At 42.3% G+C, this 20,231-nt stretch overlaps 1 protein-coding gene across 2 annotated transcripts; it reads right to left on the reverse strand.

Annotated features, from left to right (window-relative positions):
* Nucleotides 1-3,817: 3,817 nt before the first annotated feature.
* Nucleotides 3,818-18,490, reverse strand: SELENON (selenoprotein N). 2 transcript variants are annotated; one of them, XM_066585546.1, is made up of 3 exons: nt 18,427-18,490; nt 5,969-11,797; nt 3,818-4,824 (listed from the first exon to the last, which is right to left on the reverse strand). In XM_066585546.1, the coding sequence occupies exon 2, from the start codon at nt 11,793-11,795 to the stop codon at nt 10,104-10,106; it is 1,692 nt and encodes a 563-aa protein (XP_066441643.1). In that variant the 5' UTR covers nt 11,796-11,797; nt 18,427-18,490; the 3' UTR covers nt 3,818-4,824; nt 5,969-10,103. The 2 variants fall into 2 exon arrangements, with proteins under 2 accessions (XP_066441643.1, XP_066441644.1); XM_066585547.1 differs by lacking the exon at nt 18,427-18,490 and adding an exon at nt 14,504-14,524.
* Nucleotides 18,491-20,231: the final 1,741 nt, after the last annotated feature.

Consider the following 20,231-nt stretch of genomic DNA (forward strand, 5'->3'; position numbering starts at 1 on the left):
TAAATCTTAACCAATAGGACCTTAAAAATGTAGTATTTGAGCATCAAAACTTCACAGGTCATTGGATATACAGATCTCTTGTCTCTTTTCTATAGAATCGTGTGCATCTTAAAGTATTCCCGCCCTGGACAACACTGAATCACACTGGGTGCAATCTGGCATTTTTGACATTGATTGACAGAAAAGACTTCAATATCAAAGTGAAGACAAATTCTGCACTGGATCTACACAATGCTTTACTACTAAAGTATAGGCTGCTAAAGTATTCACCCTTTTGGCAACAGTCATAGCCTTGCATTCGTGTGGACAGGTCCCTGTCACGTTTGCTTAGTTTTTCCTAATGGTACTTTCCTACGTAGCAGAATTGGTGCAGATTGACACAGATTCACAGCAGACTGGTGTAGATTTTAGTATGCATCTTCACCAAAATCCTCTACATGTGAACGCACTCTTATACTACGTTTCTTATTCTCTTCCCCCTCAGTCTTGTTATAAAAGTCTAACCCCCGAATTTTCAATTGAGATCTTGACTGTGACTTGGGTGTTACAGTCCCTAACAATTAGCTGATCACATGCTGACCGTTTTCCGGGAGGCCAGTGATCATCATGTTGACCAGTGATCATCTATGACTCTATTTCAATGGTAGTGTTCAAACAAAGGCTGGACAAATATCTGTCTAGGATGACTTAAGGCTGATTTACACGCAACGATTATCGCTCAAAATTCGTCCAAATGACGGCTTTTGAGCGATAGCCGTTGCGTGTAAACGTGTGCCCATCGTGCATTCTTCGTCCATCGCTGAGTACAGCTCAGGATAAACGCTGTCCTCCCTGATAAGAGGGGCATTTTGTGTTCTCCACGGGCAGAGCTGTTAGCATTATTAGTCAGCAGCCCATGGCAGAACAATGGACATGTATTTAAAGAACAGACCACCTGTAGAATCAATGGGTTCTATTCTCTGCATGCACAAATACGCCCGTGTGAAAATGACCTTAGTTTTGTAATATTTGGTTTCCGATCATGTATAGCAGGTGTGTGAAGAGTCAGTCATTCTTGCTTCATGTCCTCCACTATAAACCCTCGTCCCCAATCATTATAGGGAGGTTGTGAAATAATAGGTAAAAGTGATCTTTTCAGTCTGCCGTACATTTGGCGGAGATGTCCCTGAGGGGATCATTGTGACTTTGGCGCTATGATTTCTGCGCACACCCCTGGCCTCAAGTACTGCCGATAATCTAATTGCCTAATAGAATCTGCTTCTCCACAACCATCCTGAAATATGGTAGAAGAATCACTTGTAACGTTATTTAATAGCGGCCGAAAGAGATTAGCAGAATTTGAGGTCACAGAAGGCGCTGGAGAGGGGACACTTATTATCTAATGAAGTCTTCAGATTTTATAGCAAAATAATTCAGATTTATGGACGGGTGCAGCGTGGAGCCTGGCACCTCCGCCATAGCCCAGCGACTCTCTGCATACTGGCATCAGAGCCAGGAAATAGAAACTGCAATTACCAAGTGTGTGCAACATGTTTTGTGTTATTATTAATACAAAGGCGCCAATTACATTTGCAGCGAATAACAATGTGATACAAGTACTGAGTCGGGGTACAGGGCTGGCTCCCAAAATTTCTTATCACAGAACCCTAAAGCTGATATGATACAGAAATGAGCACTATCTATGCAATGTAAACATATAGCCTCCTGTAGACAGCTGAGAACTAAGGGCGTACATAGCATAGAGCCAGCCCATACTATGGGGCAAGGGTGTAGGTAGTGGGGGTCAGGCGGGGTGCATGCTTGAGTACACATAGGAACGTGGTGGAGGTGCACAGGATTAGGGTCTCCGGCTGTAAACTGCATGGATACACAAAGGAGTAGCAGGTTCATCTCCCTCCCTTTCAGGACCTGAAGGGATCCTGCTCCCCCCTCCCTCTCCTGCATTAACTTCTGGCCGGCTGTTGCAACCTAATACAGTCACTGGTTTAAAAATAAAAAAGGGAGATCGTGTTAAAGGCATATTCTGGTCTCAACAAATAAAGGGATTTATTGTTTATTGAAGGGTTATATCTTTTTTCGATATACTATTTGCAGCTATTTTAATTCTACATCAGTTTTGGCCCCTTAAAGGACCAGACACTTTTTAGGGATTTTACCCATGTGGCGGTCTTAGTGCCCTAATTTTTTTATCAAAATTATTTTCCGTTCGTTTTTTCCCCCGTGACATATAGGGCTATTTTTTAATATCTTTTTCACTGGCTTTTTTCCATTTTTTAATTTTATTGGGGTAAAAAGCTAAAAAAAAAAAGGATTTCTAGTAATTTTTTAAAATTAGTATAGTTACACTAAAAAAGTATAGGAATGGGTTCATAATTTTGTTTCGGACATTTCGATATATAATATGTATGGTTTTGGATTAGAGGGCGCATATAGCAACGGTTTTGGTTGGCGTCAGCTTTGGGTTATTTTCTTTCTTATGTATATATTGTTGTTTTAATCGGTAATTTTGTTTTACTTAAGTATGTAATTATGTTTTTTTACTATCTATGTCCCCTATGATGTCATGTAAGACCTCTGGGGGAAACTTTTTTTTTTTCACTTTTATGGGATGGCGGGAGATTGCCGAATACATCGATCTCCACCTGTCCCGTAGAAGTGAATGGAGTGGTGGTCCGATCCATTCACATGGGTGGGCCTGTTTTAGGATTGCTGGGAGTACCAGTATATAGATCACCAGTGATCAGACATTTTCCTGTGTCCTAGGGATGGAATAAATGTCTTTAATGAGAAAACCTCTAAGTTTTTTTCCGTCCATGGGCAATATTTTTAGCTTGAGTATGGAAGGCACTTATGATAATTCATTAATACGTGCAACCATAGATCAAAATATAAGTAATGATCATCATCCAACCACTCAACCAATACATGGGTCACCTTTATAATAAAAGATGCATATAAGTTATACAGAAATGAGAAGGTCAAGATTTTAATGGAGGGAAGAAACGATGGAAATCCGGTTGTGTTAAAAAGTAAGAGCACAGGTTCCGTTCCAAGAACTTGGCCAATTCCCAAGAGAATGGAAATTAAAGTCTATAAGTCAACTCGGCTCTTCTGCTGGTGACCTGAAAAGTATTGCAAAGAACCTTCAAAGATCATAAACTGGTCACAGACATTGGACTTCTGTCTGCAGATCCTATCGAATTTGGGAGGATTCAACCTAGAATTTAATATCTATGGTACAACCAGACAGTGCATGCGGGGAAGTAAACAGAAGAGAAGTTGGATATGAAGTCACAAATTCATAGTTATTTGACTCATACACTGAATATTAAAATGCAATGTAGCGATAGTCGTAGGTTGGTCTGGAGAGGACGTGGGCAACAGTATGAAGAGGCCTTCACAAGAGAACATCACTCCGGTTCTTTTACTATAAAAAGAGTTAAATCCGTGGAATGGTTACCTTAGTAGATGGTCTCAGCAAAAGGCAGCCTGTAGAGCTACCATGGGGCACCAAAGCTAGGTGGGCCCCACTCAGGATTTTCATAATGGTTGGCGGGAACCTGAACAGGGCTGTCCCACTTCAATATTGGCAAATAGAGTAGGAACCAGAGAATGGTGGAGGCCTCCACCAATCAATGAGAATCAGGTGTGGGGTAAACAAGGATTACACATTCTTCATCCCAAATAGGGTGAGGGGGGTAAGTGAAGTATCCACCAACACACAGAAGAGACCTAGTTATCAATTGTGCTAAAGGGCTCTGTCTTCTCTATGCACATGTATGTGAATAGGATAGGCAGAAATACACAAATAAAAAAATGACATGAAAAACACAAATATTTTTATTAATTAATGCAAGTTATAAAAAAATAAACCTTCAAATCAGAAGAAACCGAAAACAAAAAGATTACAAAAATGTAAAAACAATTAGCAGAAAAGATACATCATTTTTGATTTCCTAAATACTGACTGTCAACAGTATTCAGGCCCAACCCGGCAACAGAGTCACTTTCGGATTAGACCGTCAAAAAGAACAGAAGCTTCAGGAAATGTCATACAATCCATCCAGTCTGCTGCAATATAAAAACATACAAAAACACTAGGCCTTGAGCATAAAAACCAGTGCAGGTATAAAGGGGAGGAGCTATCCTTACAAGCCAATCAGAGTTTTATTTTTCTCCAGCGTCTAATGATCTGTGAACTGATTGGCAGCTATGTACAGCCCCTCCCCCATACACCATTATTTTTTTAAGAAATGAGGCCTCTTATTAGCTGTATTATGTGCTTTTAATAGTTTCATCTTATACAACTTCCTTTATGTATTCTTAAAAGGACAGATATCTAGACATAAAATGGACTTTGAGAAATCTTTCTTCCTTTAACCTTGTTTACCACTACTGTAATGCTAAATTGTGAGACATTTTAAGTCTCAGTCCCTTTCTGCTAAATAAACCCAAAATAGGACAAAAATACCTCTTATGTAAATTTGCATATGACCACCCCCTTATTAAAAGGAACGGTTCATGGCTATACATTATATTGGCAGAGATGAGTCACTCATGGCTTTTCTCATGGGGGTCCACCTTAAAACAAGGCATTTGCATAAATATTCGGCACCATTATTATTTCTGGTGTGTCCTAAAAAGTGGCGAAGTGAATAGTGATCCTCTATGTTGGGTATGATAACATTAGAGGGAAAAAGTGTTAAATAAGATTTTGTATAATAGGCTTCATAAACAAAAGCCATTTTGGAGATAATGTGACCCTGTTGGTCACGACAACCAAATTTCCTATTTTATTTTACACAGTGAAAAAGGAAATGCAGACTTAGGGCTTAGTCAGACGGGCGTTTTTTGCCGCGATTTGCGCATGCGCATGCGTCCGGCGATTTTTTTAAACCATTGCTTCGCAATGGTATCGGACACATGAGCGCTTTTTATGCGCTCGTCCGAAAAATTATAGAACAAAAAATCGCAGATCGCACCTATCTGCGATCTGCGATTCCTGTTCGCTTCTGTATATGCGCTCAATGGGGCCGGCGGCAGCAGCGCCGACCCCATTGAGAACATATAGAAGACAAATCATTCTTCTCTGCCACAGCTGTAACAGCTGTGGCAGAGAAGAACGATGTTTGCCCATTGAATTCAATGGAGCGGCAACACAGCCGCTCCATTGAAAGCAATGGGCTGCCGGCGTGCGCGGGGTTAATTGTCGGGAAGGGGTTAAATATATAAACCCTTCCCTGCAATTCATGCTAAAATAAAAAAAAATTGTATACTCACCTTTCCGCTGCAGCCGGAGTCCAGCCGCAGCCGCTGTCAGTTCTCCTGAACTGCTTCTCGGCACTATTCAGCCGGCGGGGCTTTAAAATCCCCGCCTGCTGAATGATCTGCTCTGATTGGTCACAGCCTGACCAATCAGAGGCCGGTTTCACTCACACACCCATTCATGAATTCATGAATGGGTGAGTGACTGCTGCCTCTCAGCGCTGAGCCAATCAGGGGCAGGTCTGACTCACATCCATTCATGAATTCATGAATGGGTGTGAGTGAGGCATGCCTCTGATTGGCTCAGCGCTGAGCCAATCAGGGGGCAGGTCTGACTCACACCCCCTTCACTCACTGCAGGACGGCTGCCCGGAGCTGCAGGCAGAAGGTGAGAATGCAATTTTTTTTTATTTTAACACATTTTAGGATGGATTGCAGGTAAGGGCTTATATATTTAAGCCCTTACCGACAATTCATCCCGGGCTCGCCCGCAGCGCATTGCTTTCAATGGAGACGGCTGTATTGCCGTCTCCATTGAATGCAATGCGCTGGACAGCTCCGGCCCGTTTCTAATGAAACGCGGCTAGGAGCAGATTTTCGGGCGATTTGCGGGCGACTTGCGCGCACCGGTCACGCGATTTGCGGATGCGCATCCGTCATGCGATCCGCAAATCGCGGCAAAAAACGCCCGTCTGACTAAGGCCTGATTGGCAATTATCAGCATCAGCGCTCTCCGCCGCAGAGATATACTTCATAAGTGGTACGGATATTTGAGTCAAACTATTGATTCCAATTAAACTCAGCTTCTTCGCCACATAAATTGGCTGATAACATATTTTATCGCCCCTGAACACAAAAAAGAAGTTGTGTATAGATAAAATTATTCAAAAAAATATATTCTAAAAAAAAAACCAAACTTAATAAAACACAAAATATTGTATACGGTCTTCATAATTGTAATATATGTGATACATACATGGATATCACCACCTGGGATTTTTTAAAAATTAGTTTAAACTGGCATCAAATGGACCCAGCAGGTGCTAAATTGTCAAATAACCTGCATTGTCAGTTCTCTACACTCTGAATTTCTGGACTATCAGATGCCACATGAAAAAGGATTTCACCGTAAACAAGGGGGTGCCGATAAGTCATTGGCTTTGCCATCTTCATTTATTTGCCATTATGTAGTTGGGAAGGAATTTTTTTCCTCCGAATGAGAGTAAATTGGCTTTTGCTTCACTGTTTTTTTTGTCTTCCTCTGGATCAACAGGTGGGTGGGGGATGGGGGGGGCTGGCTGAACTGGATGGACATTTGTCTTTTTCCAGCCTAGCATGCTAGGTTACTTTGTAAATTTGTTTTCAAGTCAATGAAAGTTATATAATTTCTAAGCTCAATCTTTGCAAGACTTTGGACAAATCTTGGCTTGATCTCATGTGCCGTTCTTATGCTATGAAGGTTTGAAGACAACGTCTACGGCAGATTTCACTGCGAAGGAGAGCAGAGCACTGATGAAGTTCCTGTTTCTGAAAGGGATGTCAGCTAAAAACATTCACTGTGACATGGTGCAAATGTAGGTGACGAGTGCCCTTCCTACTCTGCTGTGAAAAATTGGGTTGCCAAATTTAAAACCGACGACTTTTACACCAGCAATAAAGACTATTCTGGGAGACCTCCTATTGGTGGCCGGTCCAGAAACCATAGATGCCATCCACAATACGATTCTGGAAGACCATCAAATTTCTGCTAAGACGACAGCCGAGGCTCTGAACATTTACAGAGAAAGAGTTGGGTCTATAATTCATGATCATCTGGACACGAGGAAGGTGTCTGGCAAGTGGGTCACAAAATGTTTGTCAGTGGATCAAAAGCGTCTGAGTACACGTTTTATGGGGAATTCTGCAACATTTTCGGCAGGATGCTGAGGCTTTCCTGTCTCAACTGGTGACGATGGATGAGACGTGAATTTTTACATATGACCCTAAGTCAAAAGAATGGAGACACAGTGGTTTCCTGTGTCCAAAAAAGAGTGCAGAAGAAGTCACCTAAGGCGATGGCGTCTGTCTTCAGGGACAAAGATGGGATATTGCTTGTGGACTACCTCTCAAAGAAGTCTACTATCACAGCGGTGTACTGTATTTCACAACACTTCTGGACAAACTGAAGGAAGTACTGAAGTCTTAAAGACTTCGAAAGTTGATCCGAGGTGTCATGTTCTTGCATGACAATGCCTCATCCAACACAGTAGCCATCACCTAGAGCAAACTGGCTGACTTGGGCTTTGAGATCATCATCATCTGTTTTACTAACTCGAAGGAACACCTTAAGGAAACCAAATTTGTCTAAATTTCTTTTTCTAACACAATTGCAGCAGCTGATGCCTGGTTTACCACGCAACAAAGTGAATTCTATCTGGATGGGTTGAAGAAGTTGACACTCAGCAGTCTGAAGTGACAATGAAGAATAACTGAAATGTCATAGTTCTATATGTCAATTGTTTGTGGTGAAGGCCAAAAACTTTTCAGCACCCCCTAATATTCTGCCCAGTTCTCTTAGTTACAATTAAATCTAAATTAGGTGTACCCTAAAAGGAATGTGCAGACATCGCAGAAGTTTTCCCTTACTAAATCCACACCAAAGCCAGCAATAAAATTAGCGCATGACTTGGATGTGGATTTCGGTCCAGATTTTCCCTGCAGATTTCACTCAATGCCTTGCAATGAATGGAATATGTTGCCAAAAATCTGCTGCTTTTCTATGACAGCTACAGAGAATTTGAAAATCCACAGCATGACTTGAATCTGCTGCGGATTTGGAGCTCTGTGATTGAATGGGATTTGTTAAAACCTCATTCACTTACACTGTACTGTACTTTTGCTGTATAATTTCAGTATGCATTCCACAGCTGAAATTATGCAACAAATCTGCGATGTGTGAACACCCCCTAAACCTTCTGGATTAGCAGTGTATTTGAAAAGTTCTAAAATCATAAAATTCTAAAACACATAGTTACAATTGGCATAAAGAAATAGAAAAATAGTGAAACTGTCTAAATATATATGTGTAAAAAAAATTCTGGACCCATCCTATCATTGGGACAGATCCTCTCTCTGCATAGCAATACTTAGTAACCATATCCATATATTCGCACAATGCACTTGTAACACGTGATTAACATTAAGATGTGATGGTACATAGATGGCGGGGTTAACAGAGTCACAGGTGACTTGCTCATACATGGTTACAGAACTGGGAGGTGACCATTAATGGGAGTGTCTCTTTTACACTGCCTCTTCTCCTATGTTGAAGCAATGGGAGGAACTTGGGATCCCTTCCATCACATTGGGTTATCATCTTTCAAAATCAATGGGTTCCATGTGAGAAGTTAGTGAACTACTTATTTTTGAATCCCAAATTCAGCGGCACCCCTGAACTGTTAAACAAACTGTATGAACTCCTCATGGGCGGGACATAACATGGCTTAAAACTAAATATTTCTAGTGGTTTTGCTACACCTTCTACAACACCTCCAGCACAATTCATTATAATATAGGTGAAGTTACCTCCAAGTTCTGTCATCGCCTAACCCATGTACCACAGTCACTAAAAGACCTCACATACTACGACCATATAATGGGACAACACTTGTCCCACCTCCAGGCATCACTTACAAAAATATAAAATGTTGTAGAATTTGTAGGAAAAAAAAACAGCAAGAGAGACAGAAACATTTCTTCTCCCTGAATGGGAGCTGCACAAAATAAAATTCAAGCCTAACCCATTTATAGTAAATTTGGGGTTAAACCGTCATGTAGCACAGCATGTCCAGTACAAGGTCAAAAATTATCTTTCTTCACTGCTGTATGATACAAAAACATCAGCACATACAAAACACAGAAGCAGAATGATAAATTACGTTTTCGTTGATGCATAGTTCACAGAGGGTTGAAAAAACCCCAAAAGACTTTAAAAAAATGTACAGACTAGATATTAACTCCATATTATGGTATAATCACTGGTATTTACTACCAGCATCAGATAGCTGTAAAAAATATATACCCTTTCCCGTGAGCCAATAACCACCTAGCAGACTTAAAAATGGGCGAGATACCAAAGCACTATGGGCATTAGGAAGTCTGAAGATTGCGTTGGCCATCTTGGAGAGCCTCAAATGGGACCTGAAACTGGTAAATCAGACATATGGCAGAGATGAACAAACGTAGGTAACATACTACTGTCCCTCTCCGATCCTGGGATAAAATTTTGTCCCAAAACCGGAGGATCACTTTAGTGGCATATCTACAGAATATACCATAAATTGGATAAGCCATACAGGTATGATAGATGCAATTCTCACCTATGTCAGGAATGGGGGTGATCTAACCCCTGTCCCATCTGGTGAGATGGCCACCAGCCTCTACATCTGGGCAGGGAATGAACTGTAGTTGGCTGCACACATACTCGTTATGGTGCAGGTGAGACATTTATGGCATATCCACGGGATATGCCATAATTGTCTCATGGAGAAATACCTCTGTAATGGACCACTTGACTTACAGTACTTATGCATGACCTCCTTAGGCCTTAAATAGGCATAAGTGCCCACACAAAACATCACATGCGGCCGTGGAGCTGTAAATTTTGCATCTGTAGAGTAATACCCATGAAATAGAAGAACATATTTGTATAATACTATAATTGGATGTAAGACTCAGTGCAATATCAAACCGATATATTGGTTGTGACCTAACAATAAAAGACAATGTAACCAAAAAATAATTACAAAAACGCAAAAACAAAAACAAAAAAAAACAAAACACATATTGGGAGGGTACACTTAGGAGTCTAAATATGGTCTTGCTTTCTCCAAACCTTCTTTCAAAAATTTGACATATGTGGAGGTGGAAACATCTTCTAAACCATCAGAGAAACTAAACAGACTAGAGTCCACTTCTTCTGGCTTCACGGAAGTGATATCAAGAAAGTAATTAGCATTAATATGGTGCACGATGGTTCCATTTGGAAGACAGATCATCATCTCCACAGGGAAGTTATATTTTTCCAGGTGGAGGGAAGCATAAGTTGCATATGAATTATTTTCTTTGTTGCTTTGAAGCTCCTCAAGTTCTTTCACCAGTGACCAACTACTGATGAAGCTCTCGTTGAGCAAAGCAAGAACGGGCAAACTCTCCAGGACAGTCTCCCGGAGAGTTCGCCCCGAACCTCAGCAGGACTGATCATCCAATGCACCCCAAAGTAAGACTGAGTGCACAAGTTTCTTTTCAACATACGCTCTATCAAATGCTTCAGTGAAAGGAAAATATGAAACCTTCTTAAAAGGGTACATGGTAACTTCAAGTTTTTTGACAGCCTCTTCCCAGCTTATCTCAGACTCCCAGGTTATCTCCTCAAATACAAACTCTAAGGGTTCTCCATCAGAATTCTGACTATCAATGACATTTCCACTTTCATCATAGATTACTGAAGGGATGGACGGACCTAATGACTCCAATTCCATCTGGGGCAGGTATCCAATGTCCACCTCCATGTTGCTGCTTTCACTTGCTCCATACAACCATTCCATGTCAACATTTAGAGTCCGATTATTTGGGACAAACAGCTTGAAGTATCTAACGTGGGAAGTATCCTTGGAGAGGACAATATGGCCGGTGAACTGACCAGGAGAAAACCAAAAAGGGAAATTAGGTGGCTCATTAAGCTGGAACTCTGCATGGATCCGAAACGCAATATCATAGTAGAAGTTACTGACTGCTCGGATACAAGCCACCGAACCTTGTGGTGCAAACCTGGTCTTAACGAATGGACGAGGGTGAAACATAGATAAAAGTTTGTGGATGAGGACTTCTTTCCCTTTTGGAGGTGGAGGGTAAAGTCTATTATTAGGTAAGTAACCAGTGAAGATATTGAGTTCACTGGGAATAATCCACCAAGTATCTCCAAGATCAACTTTATTTTTTGGTGGGAGGAAGGCTTTGAACTGACGGGCAAAAAACACAGTATTGGGCACTGCTGGTGTTGTCCAGTTTCTTAATCCCGAAAGAGCACTATTGGTGATTCCTAGGAACCCATCTTTACTCTTAGTCATGGTCTCCATAAGCATAGGTTGAAGCCGTGCAGTGACAGTTAACGTCTCCCCGTTGGGATCCAAGCTGTCCTCTTCTTCATAGTCAAATGCCGGGGTAATCCCTGTAAATTTTTCGGCAATAGGTCTGAACTCTTCAGGACTAATGTACATATCGTGGTCAGCATCAAGTGAAGAGAAGAGAAGGAGACCCTCAATACCCAGAGTCCGCAGAGCTGCCTCCTGGCGCTTCACCAGTTCATTATCACGGTATAACCGAACTCCAATCACTGTGACCATGAGCAATGCAAGGATCATTGTCCACCTAAAGCACTTTAAGCAAAAATAACTTTTTTCTTTCTTGACTTTCTCTTTGTCCACAGTTTCTTGGTGTGCAGCATTCTTTAATTCAGTGTCTTTTTTCCTTTTGCGAAGATCAGCTGTCATATCTGAAGATAAAGAGAAACTTTAATTATAGATCATCATCACTAAGCAGGAATTATTAGTATTCATGACAGCAAACTGACCACTTCCCCATGTTATTTACTAGAAATTACTGCTAAAAATATATTTACTACAATCCTACTGATTACATAACTATACATAGCCACCATATGGCTGCCGCGCCACGTACAAGACTATAGCCACCATATGACTGCCCCCCCATGTACAAGAACATAACAGCTATCATACTGCCCCCTATGTACAAGAACATAACAGCTATCATACTGCCCCCTATGTAACAAGAATACAACTACTAAAATACCGCCCCCTATGTACAAAAATATGACTACTATAATACCGCCCCCTATGTACAAGAATATGACTACTATAATACCGCCCCCTATGTACAAGAATATGACTACTAGAATACCGCCCCCTATGTACAAGAATATGACTACTAGAATACCGCCCCTATGTACAAGAATATGACTACTAGAATACCGCCCCTATGTACAAGAATATAACTACTATAATACTGCCCCCTATGTACAAGAATATAACTACTATAATACCGTCTCCTATGTACAAGAATATAACTACTATAATACTGCCCCCTTATGTACAAGAATATAACTACTATAATACTGCCCCCTTATGTACAAGAATATAACTGCTATAATAACTGCCCCTATGTACAAGAATATAACTACTATAATACTGCCTCCTATGTACAAGAATATAACTACTATAATACTGTCCCCTATGTACAAGAATATAACTACTATAACACTGCTCCTATGTGCAAGAATATAACTACTATAATACTGCCTCCTATGTACAAGAATATAACTACTATAATACCGCCTCCTATGTACAAGAATATCACTACTATAATACCGCCTCCTATGTACAAGAATATAACTACTATAATACCGCCTCCTATGTACAAGAATATAACTACTATAATACTGCCCCCTATGTACAAGAATATGACTACTATAATACCGCCCCCTATGTACAAGAATATGACTACTAGAATACCGCCCCCTATGTACAAGAATATGACTACTAGAATACCGCCCCTATGTACAAGAATATGACTACTAGAATACCGCCCCTATGTACAAGAATATGACTACTAGAATACCGCCCCTATGTACAAGAATATAACTACTATAATACTGCCCCCTATGTACAAGAATATAACTACTATAATACCGTCTCCTATGTACAAGAATATAACTACTATAATACTGCCCCCTTATGTACAAGAATATAACTACTATAATACTGCCCCCTTATGTACAAGAATATAACTGCTATAATAACTGCCCCTATGTACAAGAATATAACTACTATAATACTGCCTCCTATGTACAAGAATATAACTACTATAATACTGTCCCCTATGTACAAGAATATAACTACTATAACACTGCTCCTATGTGCAAGAATATAACTACTATAATACTGCCTCCTATGTACAAGAATATAACTACTATAATACCGCCTCCTATGTACAAGAATATAACTACTATAATACTGCCCCCTATGTACAAGAATATAACTACTATAATACCGTCTCCTATGTACAAGAATATAACTACAATAATACTGCCCCCTATGTACAAGAATATAACTACTATAATACTGCCCCCCTATGTACAAGAATATAACTACTATAATACTGCCCCCTATGTACAAGAATATAACTACTATAATACTGCCCCCTTATGTACAAGAATATAACTACTATAGTACTGCTTCCCTATGTACAAGAATATAAGTGCTAGACCACTGCCCTGATGGATAAAAATATCTAAAGATTGTCTTCCTTAGCACCGTATGTAGATTAATTCTTCATAATAACAGGATTGTGACCATATACATTATACAGATATGGCAGTATAATACATTTGGTGTTGGGTCACAGTTACTTGCGTCAGGGATATGGAATGAGCTGATCCTGAAATAACCAGGCAGCAGTTTTCATGTCTCGGGGCTATAATTGTCCTCTATCACACCAAATAGAAATGTTCTACGGCATACAATGGCAGCATATAGCATGCAACCTGTATATACAAAGCCCAGAGTCTATACACAGATGTAGCAGAGCTGAACTTGTCACCAAGCTGTTCCTTTTGTACACAGTGGTAGCTGTCAGAACAGAATCAGTTGACTGCACAGAACACATCTCACCACCCCCATGATTTGTGTAACATGACAGCCTCAGCTCCACTACATCTGTTCACATTGTTGTCTATTGTATCACTCCATGTACTGTAGGAATGAAATAGATTTGCAGCTTTTCACAAAAACCATGAAAATCAAACTAAGTGCAGGTTTAGCCTGTGGGTGTTCCCCTCGATCAATGCCAATAACGGGCTCCAGGGCCTAACGGACGTCATTTATTTCCATTCCGCTGGCCCTGGATGCAGGACGCCTCTGCGCTGAGGACAGAATCAGATTTAAAGCCACGGAGTCGTATTGTGTGAAGCCTTAAGGGGGTTATGAGGTCTTATAGCCCCCGAGAACGAGGGGGCCTTGTATTCTCTTTCAGAGTTATCTGGGTGAATCCCCTACTGGCTGCCATTACTGCGCCGATAGAGGCCGTCACTCAACTTTTCATGGATTCTAAGTGGTGGCAAATTTTGTAGCATTTCCGCATCGAAAAGGGAGTCAAAATTTTAATTTGACGGCGCTCCCCTCACCTCTGAAGTCTTTGAGCTGTCAGTGCAGTGGAAGTGGCATCACCTGACCAGCACCACCCCACTCTCTACAGGCTGCCAATGGTGCGGATTTTGACACCGTTTTGGACACGGAGATGCTGCAGAATTTGATGTGGATATCCCTCAATTGGTATGAATAGACACACTGTAATGCTTCGTTTCTCCTGCGGGGGCACTGCAGGAAAATGGAATACTTAGGGCTCATTTATGCAGTGTATTTATTACGCATATATGCGCTTATACATATTTGCATGTGTATTCACTGCATTTTTTTCACACGTGCAAACAAGGCAAAAACCAACGCAAAAAGTCAAATTTGATGTCACTGTTTTTATTTTAACCACTGTCTATCAACATGAGTGAACGTGCATGTAACTCCATAACTTCCGTAATCGCATACACTTTAATTGGTGGTTTTGGTCTACGATAGGGACAAAATAGGACATGCTGTGTTTTTTTTTTTTTTTACACACGCGTGTTTTGAATTACCCAATGCAAATCAATGACATATGCCTGTGTGAACGAGCCCTTGGAGTACTTTTACACTGGCTGACAGCTGCCCAAGAAGTTGGTCAAGAGACCTGAGACCTCACAGTGCTAGTAAGCAAGACTCGCTCTCTTGTCCTAATCGCTCGGTTATCAGGTCACCTAAAATTGAGTGACTGTCGGCCGGTTTAAACAAACAGTAGTTCATCTATGAATGACTGTTTATTGTGAATGGAGATGGGTGGCTGGGAGAGATCTTGGCACTTACCGCCTCCGGTTACTGCTGGGACAGTCATTGGGTGCTGATTCTCCAAACATCCACCAGGAGAGGCAGCAAGTAAATGGGATCCTTCATCCAGAAAGCATACAGAGTCGGGTTAAAATAACCTCCCAATCTTTATTGTTAAAAGACTGGCATTCTACAGCGACGTTTCGGCCAAGATCACGATGGCCTTTGGGTGCTGATTCTCCGACAGTCGTCCTGCATAAAATCACCCTTACTGCCAAGACTTTAGACAGATCACAGATGATCACTGGGGGTCCGAGGGGTTGTCCAAAGTAAAGAATAGAGATGAGCGAGCGTACTCGGAAAAGCACTACTCGCTCGAGTAATTTGCTTTATCCGAGTATCGCTGTGCTCGTCCCTGAAGATTCGGGTGGCGGCACGGAGCGGGGAGCTGCAGGGGAGAGCGGGGAGGAACCTAGGGGAGATCTTTCTCTCCCTCTCTCCCGCCCGCTCTCCCCTGCGACTCACCTGTCAGCCGCAGCGGCACCCGAATCTTCAGGGACGAGCACAGCGATACTCGGATAAAGCAAATTACTCGAGCGAGTAGTGCTTTTCCGAGTACGCTCGCTCATCTCTAGTAAAGAACCTACTTAAGGCCTGTGGCCCACCATAGTACAACCAGTCATCACCAGATGCCACCAAAACTTATTGGATCTTCCAAAATATCCCTGGCCACATTAACCATAGACGAATCACTGCCCAGCATTCTGCATCGATTACCCAATTAACACAGTTACATCAGTACGGCAGGGGGAGATATCTCCAAGAAAGTCCAAAAAGATCAAACATAAGCATTCAACCAAGAGTCCCCAGACGTCAGATACTACTATTGGGTGATCTCATTGACAGATATCTCCCACAGAGGCGGGATGACCAGGCGTGAAAAATGCTCTACTGCAGATCAAAGTGTCAACTGCAAGTAGTAAGCATCGGGGATGTGTAATAAAGATGACCAAACGTTCCCCGAATGTTGGATAATACAGCTGGTAGGGCTCGTTTCCAACAAGAATCATCTAGTGACCAGAGCAAGTAACCGACTCGGCTTCAGGAAGAGTTGTTTAGGTCCTTTTTTGGAAAAACCTATTGGAAGATACAAAGGGTCTAAGACAGAGTGGCCCCCAAAAATGTAAGAAACTCATCTCTGCAGGCTGTGCGTGTGCACACACTATTCTCTATGGAAGCTGGTTGACAACGCGGGAACGGGGAGATGGGCAAGTATAAAACATACCAAATATGAGCACCATACATGCCCTAGAAGGACTAGAATTTAGTTAAAGAGCTTTCCAAGCCATGATAGGTTGGAGCCAGTTTTACCATGAAATGGACTACAGGGGGCGCAATAAAAAAAAACAAACAGTGCAATGCAACATGGTCTGCGACTACGGCTACTACAGGGAAGAGGACAGTCTGGATACCCTTCAGTAGTCATGCAAGAGCCAACTCAAAGCAAAGGTTGGCTGCCCGACTCATATGACAGGAGGACATCATATAATGAGGATTACTAGTTTAGGTTAGAGCGTAACCTTACCTAGGGGTAGGGAAGATATAGTGGAGTATCCCTTTAGGAAATGTAGGGTGCATTCATATGGGCGTATGCGTATTTCGGTCGGTGAATACGCAGCGTATTCATAGGCTGAAATACACTGTTGATTTCATGCATAAATACGCAGGCTTCCTGGATATTTACACATGTTCTATTCGCTGTGTAATAAACATGCAAAAAAAAAAAGCATGAATAAAGAATAGCCGCAATCAAGTCCCAATCTTAATTAGCATATTATCGGCCATTCACGCGGGCTGCAGCATGATGGTAAAAAAAATCCCTCGGTTGTCAGAAATCCTCGGAATGACTACTAATGCTTAAATAGAGGCAGTCGTCATCTTTTCCCAGCGCTGGTCGCAGCTAAACTCCCTCCCCTTTTTCCCCCAGCTCCCATAGAAGTCTATGGGAGCCTCCAGTGTATCTCGGCCAAAGATAGGGCAAGACCTATTTTCTGACGCTGCATATAAAATCGGTGGCCGATGCTTTCCGGCACGATTTTTCTATGTGCCCACGAGTCGCTCATCTGTATGAATACATTGGAAGCCAATGCTTCAGATGGTCACGAGTTTTGGACGCAGCTACAATAGCTGCGCATGTACGGTTGTGTGAATACGGCCGACTACACGCAGATTGTATCTGCAGTGGGCTTTCCAAGACGGGAAAACCCGTAGCAGGAAAACCAGAGGGGCCAAAGGTGCACCTACATGGTGCAGATATGGCGGCGGATCTGCTGTAGATTTTAACCCTTGCATGAAACCTGCTGCATAAATAGCCAAGTGCGGATTTAGAATTCGTTATGGTTTGGCATAACCGCTGCAGAAATTTTCCGCCGCGCGTGAAGATGATAGAAGTCGCCTCCGCACGGCGTGTGGTGCAAATGCTGCAGAACTTCCACAGCAAATTCCACTATGAATATTCCACAGCGTCTACGCTACGTGTAACGCCAGCCTAAGCGTGCCGCTGGAAGAACTCGCAGATGACGAGCGGCCAAGGTCAGGATGAGACACACACTAGCAAGCAACTCTTCACCCAACCTCACATCCATGAGGATTCCTATAGTAGATGCTGCCAGCGCCCAACACAAACAACATCAACATGCTGATACAAATGTAACAATATGTAGCGATGTAACAGAATAGGTTGATACAGTAAAAAAAAAGTGATAGTGTTTACTGCTCTGGTAGTACAAGAATTGTTTATGGCTCGGGTCGTGCAACGAGAATTGTCAAACTTTCTCGTAGCCAATAAAGTCAAGTTCAATCACGCTCTATAACAGCATTATTATAACGCATCGATAGAGCGCCACCGGGGTCAATGACAATCCTATGCACCCGGGATAGTCCTGAACACAAGGGAGGGGGTGTAAAGAAATGGTTGCATGATGCGAAACGCAGCACCTGGTACAGGAATTAGAAAAAGGAAGCCTGATTCCAACACTGTGCTTAAAGTAGCGGTCACCATGCAGGCTACTTGCAAGGAAGAGTCAGCAGAGCGCCCCCTACAGTGTATTAGAATGATAAATATAATGATAATACTAATCAATAGACTTAATACGTCCAGATAATGATGATCTTACAAGCAGCTGCTTACCTCCCACACTCCCAGCCAGAATGAAGAGGCTCTGCTGCCTGCACACAGGGCGCCACTATTCCTTCCAGGAATGGGGGAACCCAAAACCTTCCTACGGGTATTTTCCTTTCCCAAATCCTTTGTCCGACGCAGACTACATCTACAAGAAGAGTCTCACTAGATAGTAATGTCTCAGTTTTTCCAGACGCTCCATATGGACGAAAATAACAAATTACTTCATTATGTCTCCACCCCTATTCAGCTGCAGAGTGGTACGGTCGGGGGCAAGCAGTGTGATTGCGTTATACGGGCCGGTCCCGACAGGTTAACGCTTTCGTGGCTGGTGTAATTTGAGTAGAGGCTGAGAGGGGGCGAATCCATCCTGTGGGAAGGGGAGGGGGCTCTGCAGATTTTTATTAACTCGCTCTGTACTGGAATGGTGGGATAGAGTAAATGAGGGGATTTCTAGTGTTAAGTATTTAGATATTATATGGCAGAGCTATCTGGGCACCGTCAGGGCTTTGTTATCGAAGCTGGTCGCTATGGTGATATTTGGGCAGTGTGTGTGGGGGTGTTATGTGCTGCAGGATTTGGGAACTCTGGTAAAAGTACTATTTAGGTTCTGTATGGCAGTATTATTTGGGCACTAGGGTGACGCCATAGGGTGGGCCATGGAAAAGTGCCCCGACACCACACAGTCTAAAACAAAATCTGCCTTTGTTGCCCATAGCAACCAATCACAGCGCAGCTTTCATTTTACCTCAGCAGTATAAGAAATAGCAACCAATCACAGCGCAGCTTTCATTTCTTATACTGCTGAGGTAAAATGAAAGCTGCTCTGTGATTGGTTGCTAGGAGCAACAAAGGAAAATTTTGTTTTAGAAGAAAACCAGGCGCGCTGAAGTAGGACCAGCAAAGGATGGAGAACAATTCTTTATTTTGATGCAGGAAATGTGTTTCTGTGCCGGCCCGACACCTTTTCTGGCCATTAATACAACAGAGTGAAGAAAACACTTAGGCTGCCTTCACACTGGCATGAAAAGCGCGCGAGTTGAGCAATGTTTTCCTGTATGGCGCCAAACAAATTGCAGCATGTTCTATCTTTCTGCGTGCTCTTGCATCGCAGCCCCATTGTTCTCAGTGAGGCCGGCGGCAGCATCATGAGGTCTTCCGTTAAAAGCAGTGGGAGAAACTCTGCGATCCTCCGCCGCGGCTGTCAGGATCGCTTTTTCCCCGAAGTGATGCAAGGCAGTTTTGACATGAAACAGCATATTTTACAGTATTTTTTGCACGTGTGTGCCCTGTGTATCTGCCAAAAAACACACAAGCATGCTACTATTGCTTTCAATGGGTAATTGTTGCATTCGGGCAGGCTGTGGGGAAAATGGCCTACCCGAGCACAACTTAAATAAGGGCTGGCTAGAAAAAGATTGGGCTAGGGGAATGAACATCACAACTAACAGAACTGCAAATGGGACTTGTGAGCAGACATCCAACGACTGGCAACCACCAAAACACTTACCTAGAATACCAACACGCATAAGCAGATGGGATAGCTAAAGTATGTACGAGGTATTGGCATTTTGGCTAAGATACTTAAGCTCATGAGCCAACGACAAGGGTCCTCGTTGTCTGCGGATTCCTACTCTAACAAGACATCTTAACTCAACAGATACTCAGAACTTATGCATGCTGATATTTAGCAATAGCTAACCCAAGTGTCCTCACACTAAGAGAAAAGAGAGTCATACACCGAACTGACCAAAATGGAACAGTGTCAGGAATCACCCATCTGACACACTCATGACATCGGATATTTGGAGGCC

Source organism: Eleutherodactylus coqui, chromosome 12, assembly GCF_035609145.1.
Source record: "Eleutherodactylus coqui strain aEleCoq1 chromosome 12, aEleCoq1.hap1, whole genome shotgun sequence".
Lineage (NCBI taxonomy): Eukaryota > Metazoa > Chordata > Amphibia > Anura > Eleutherodactylidae > Eleutherodactylus > Eleutherodactylus coqui.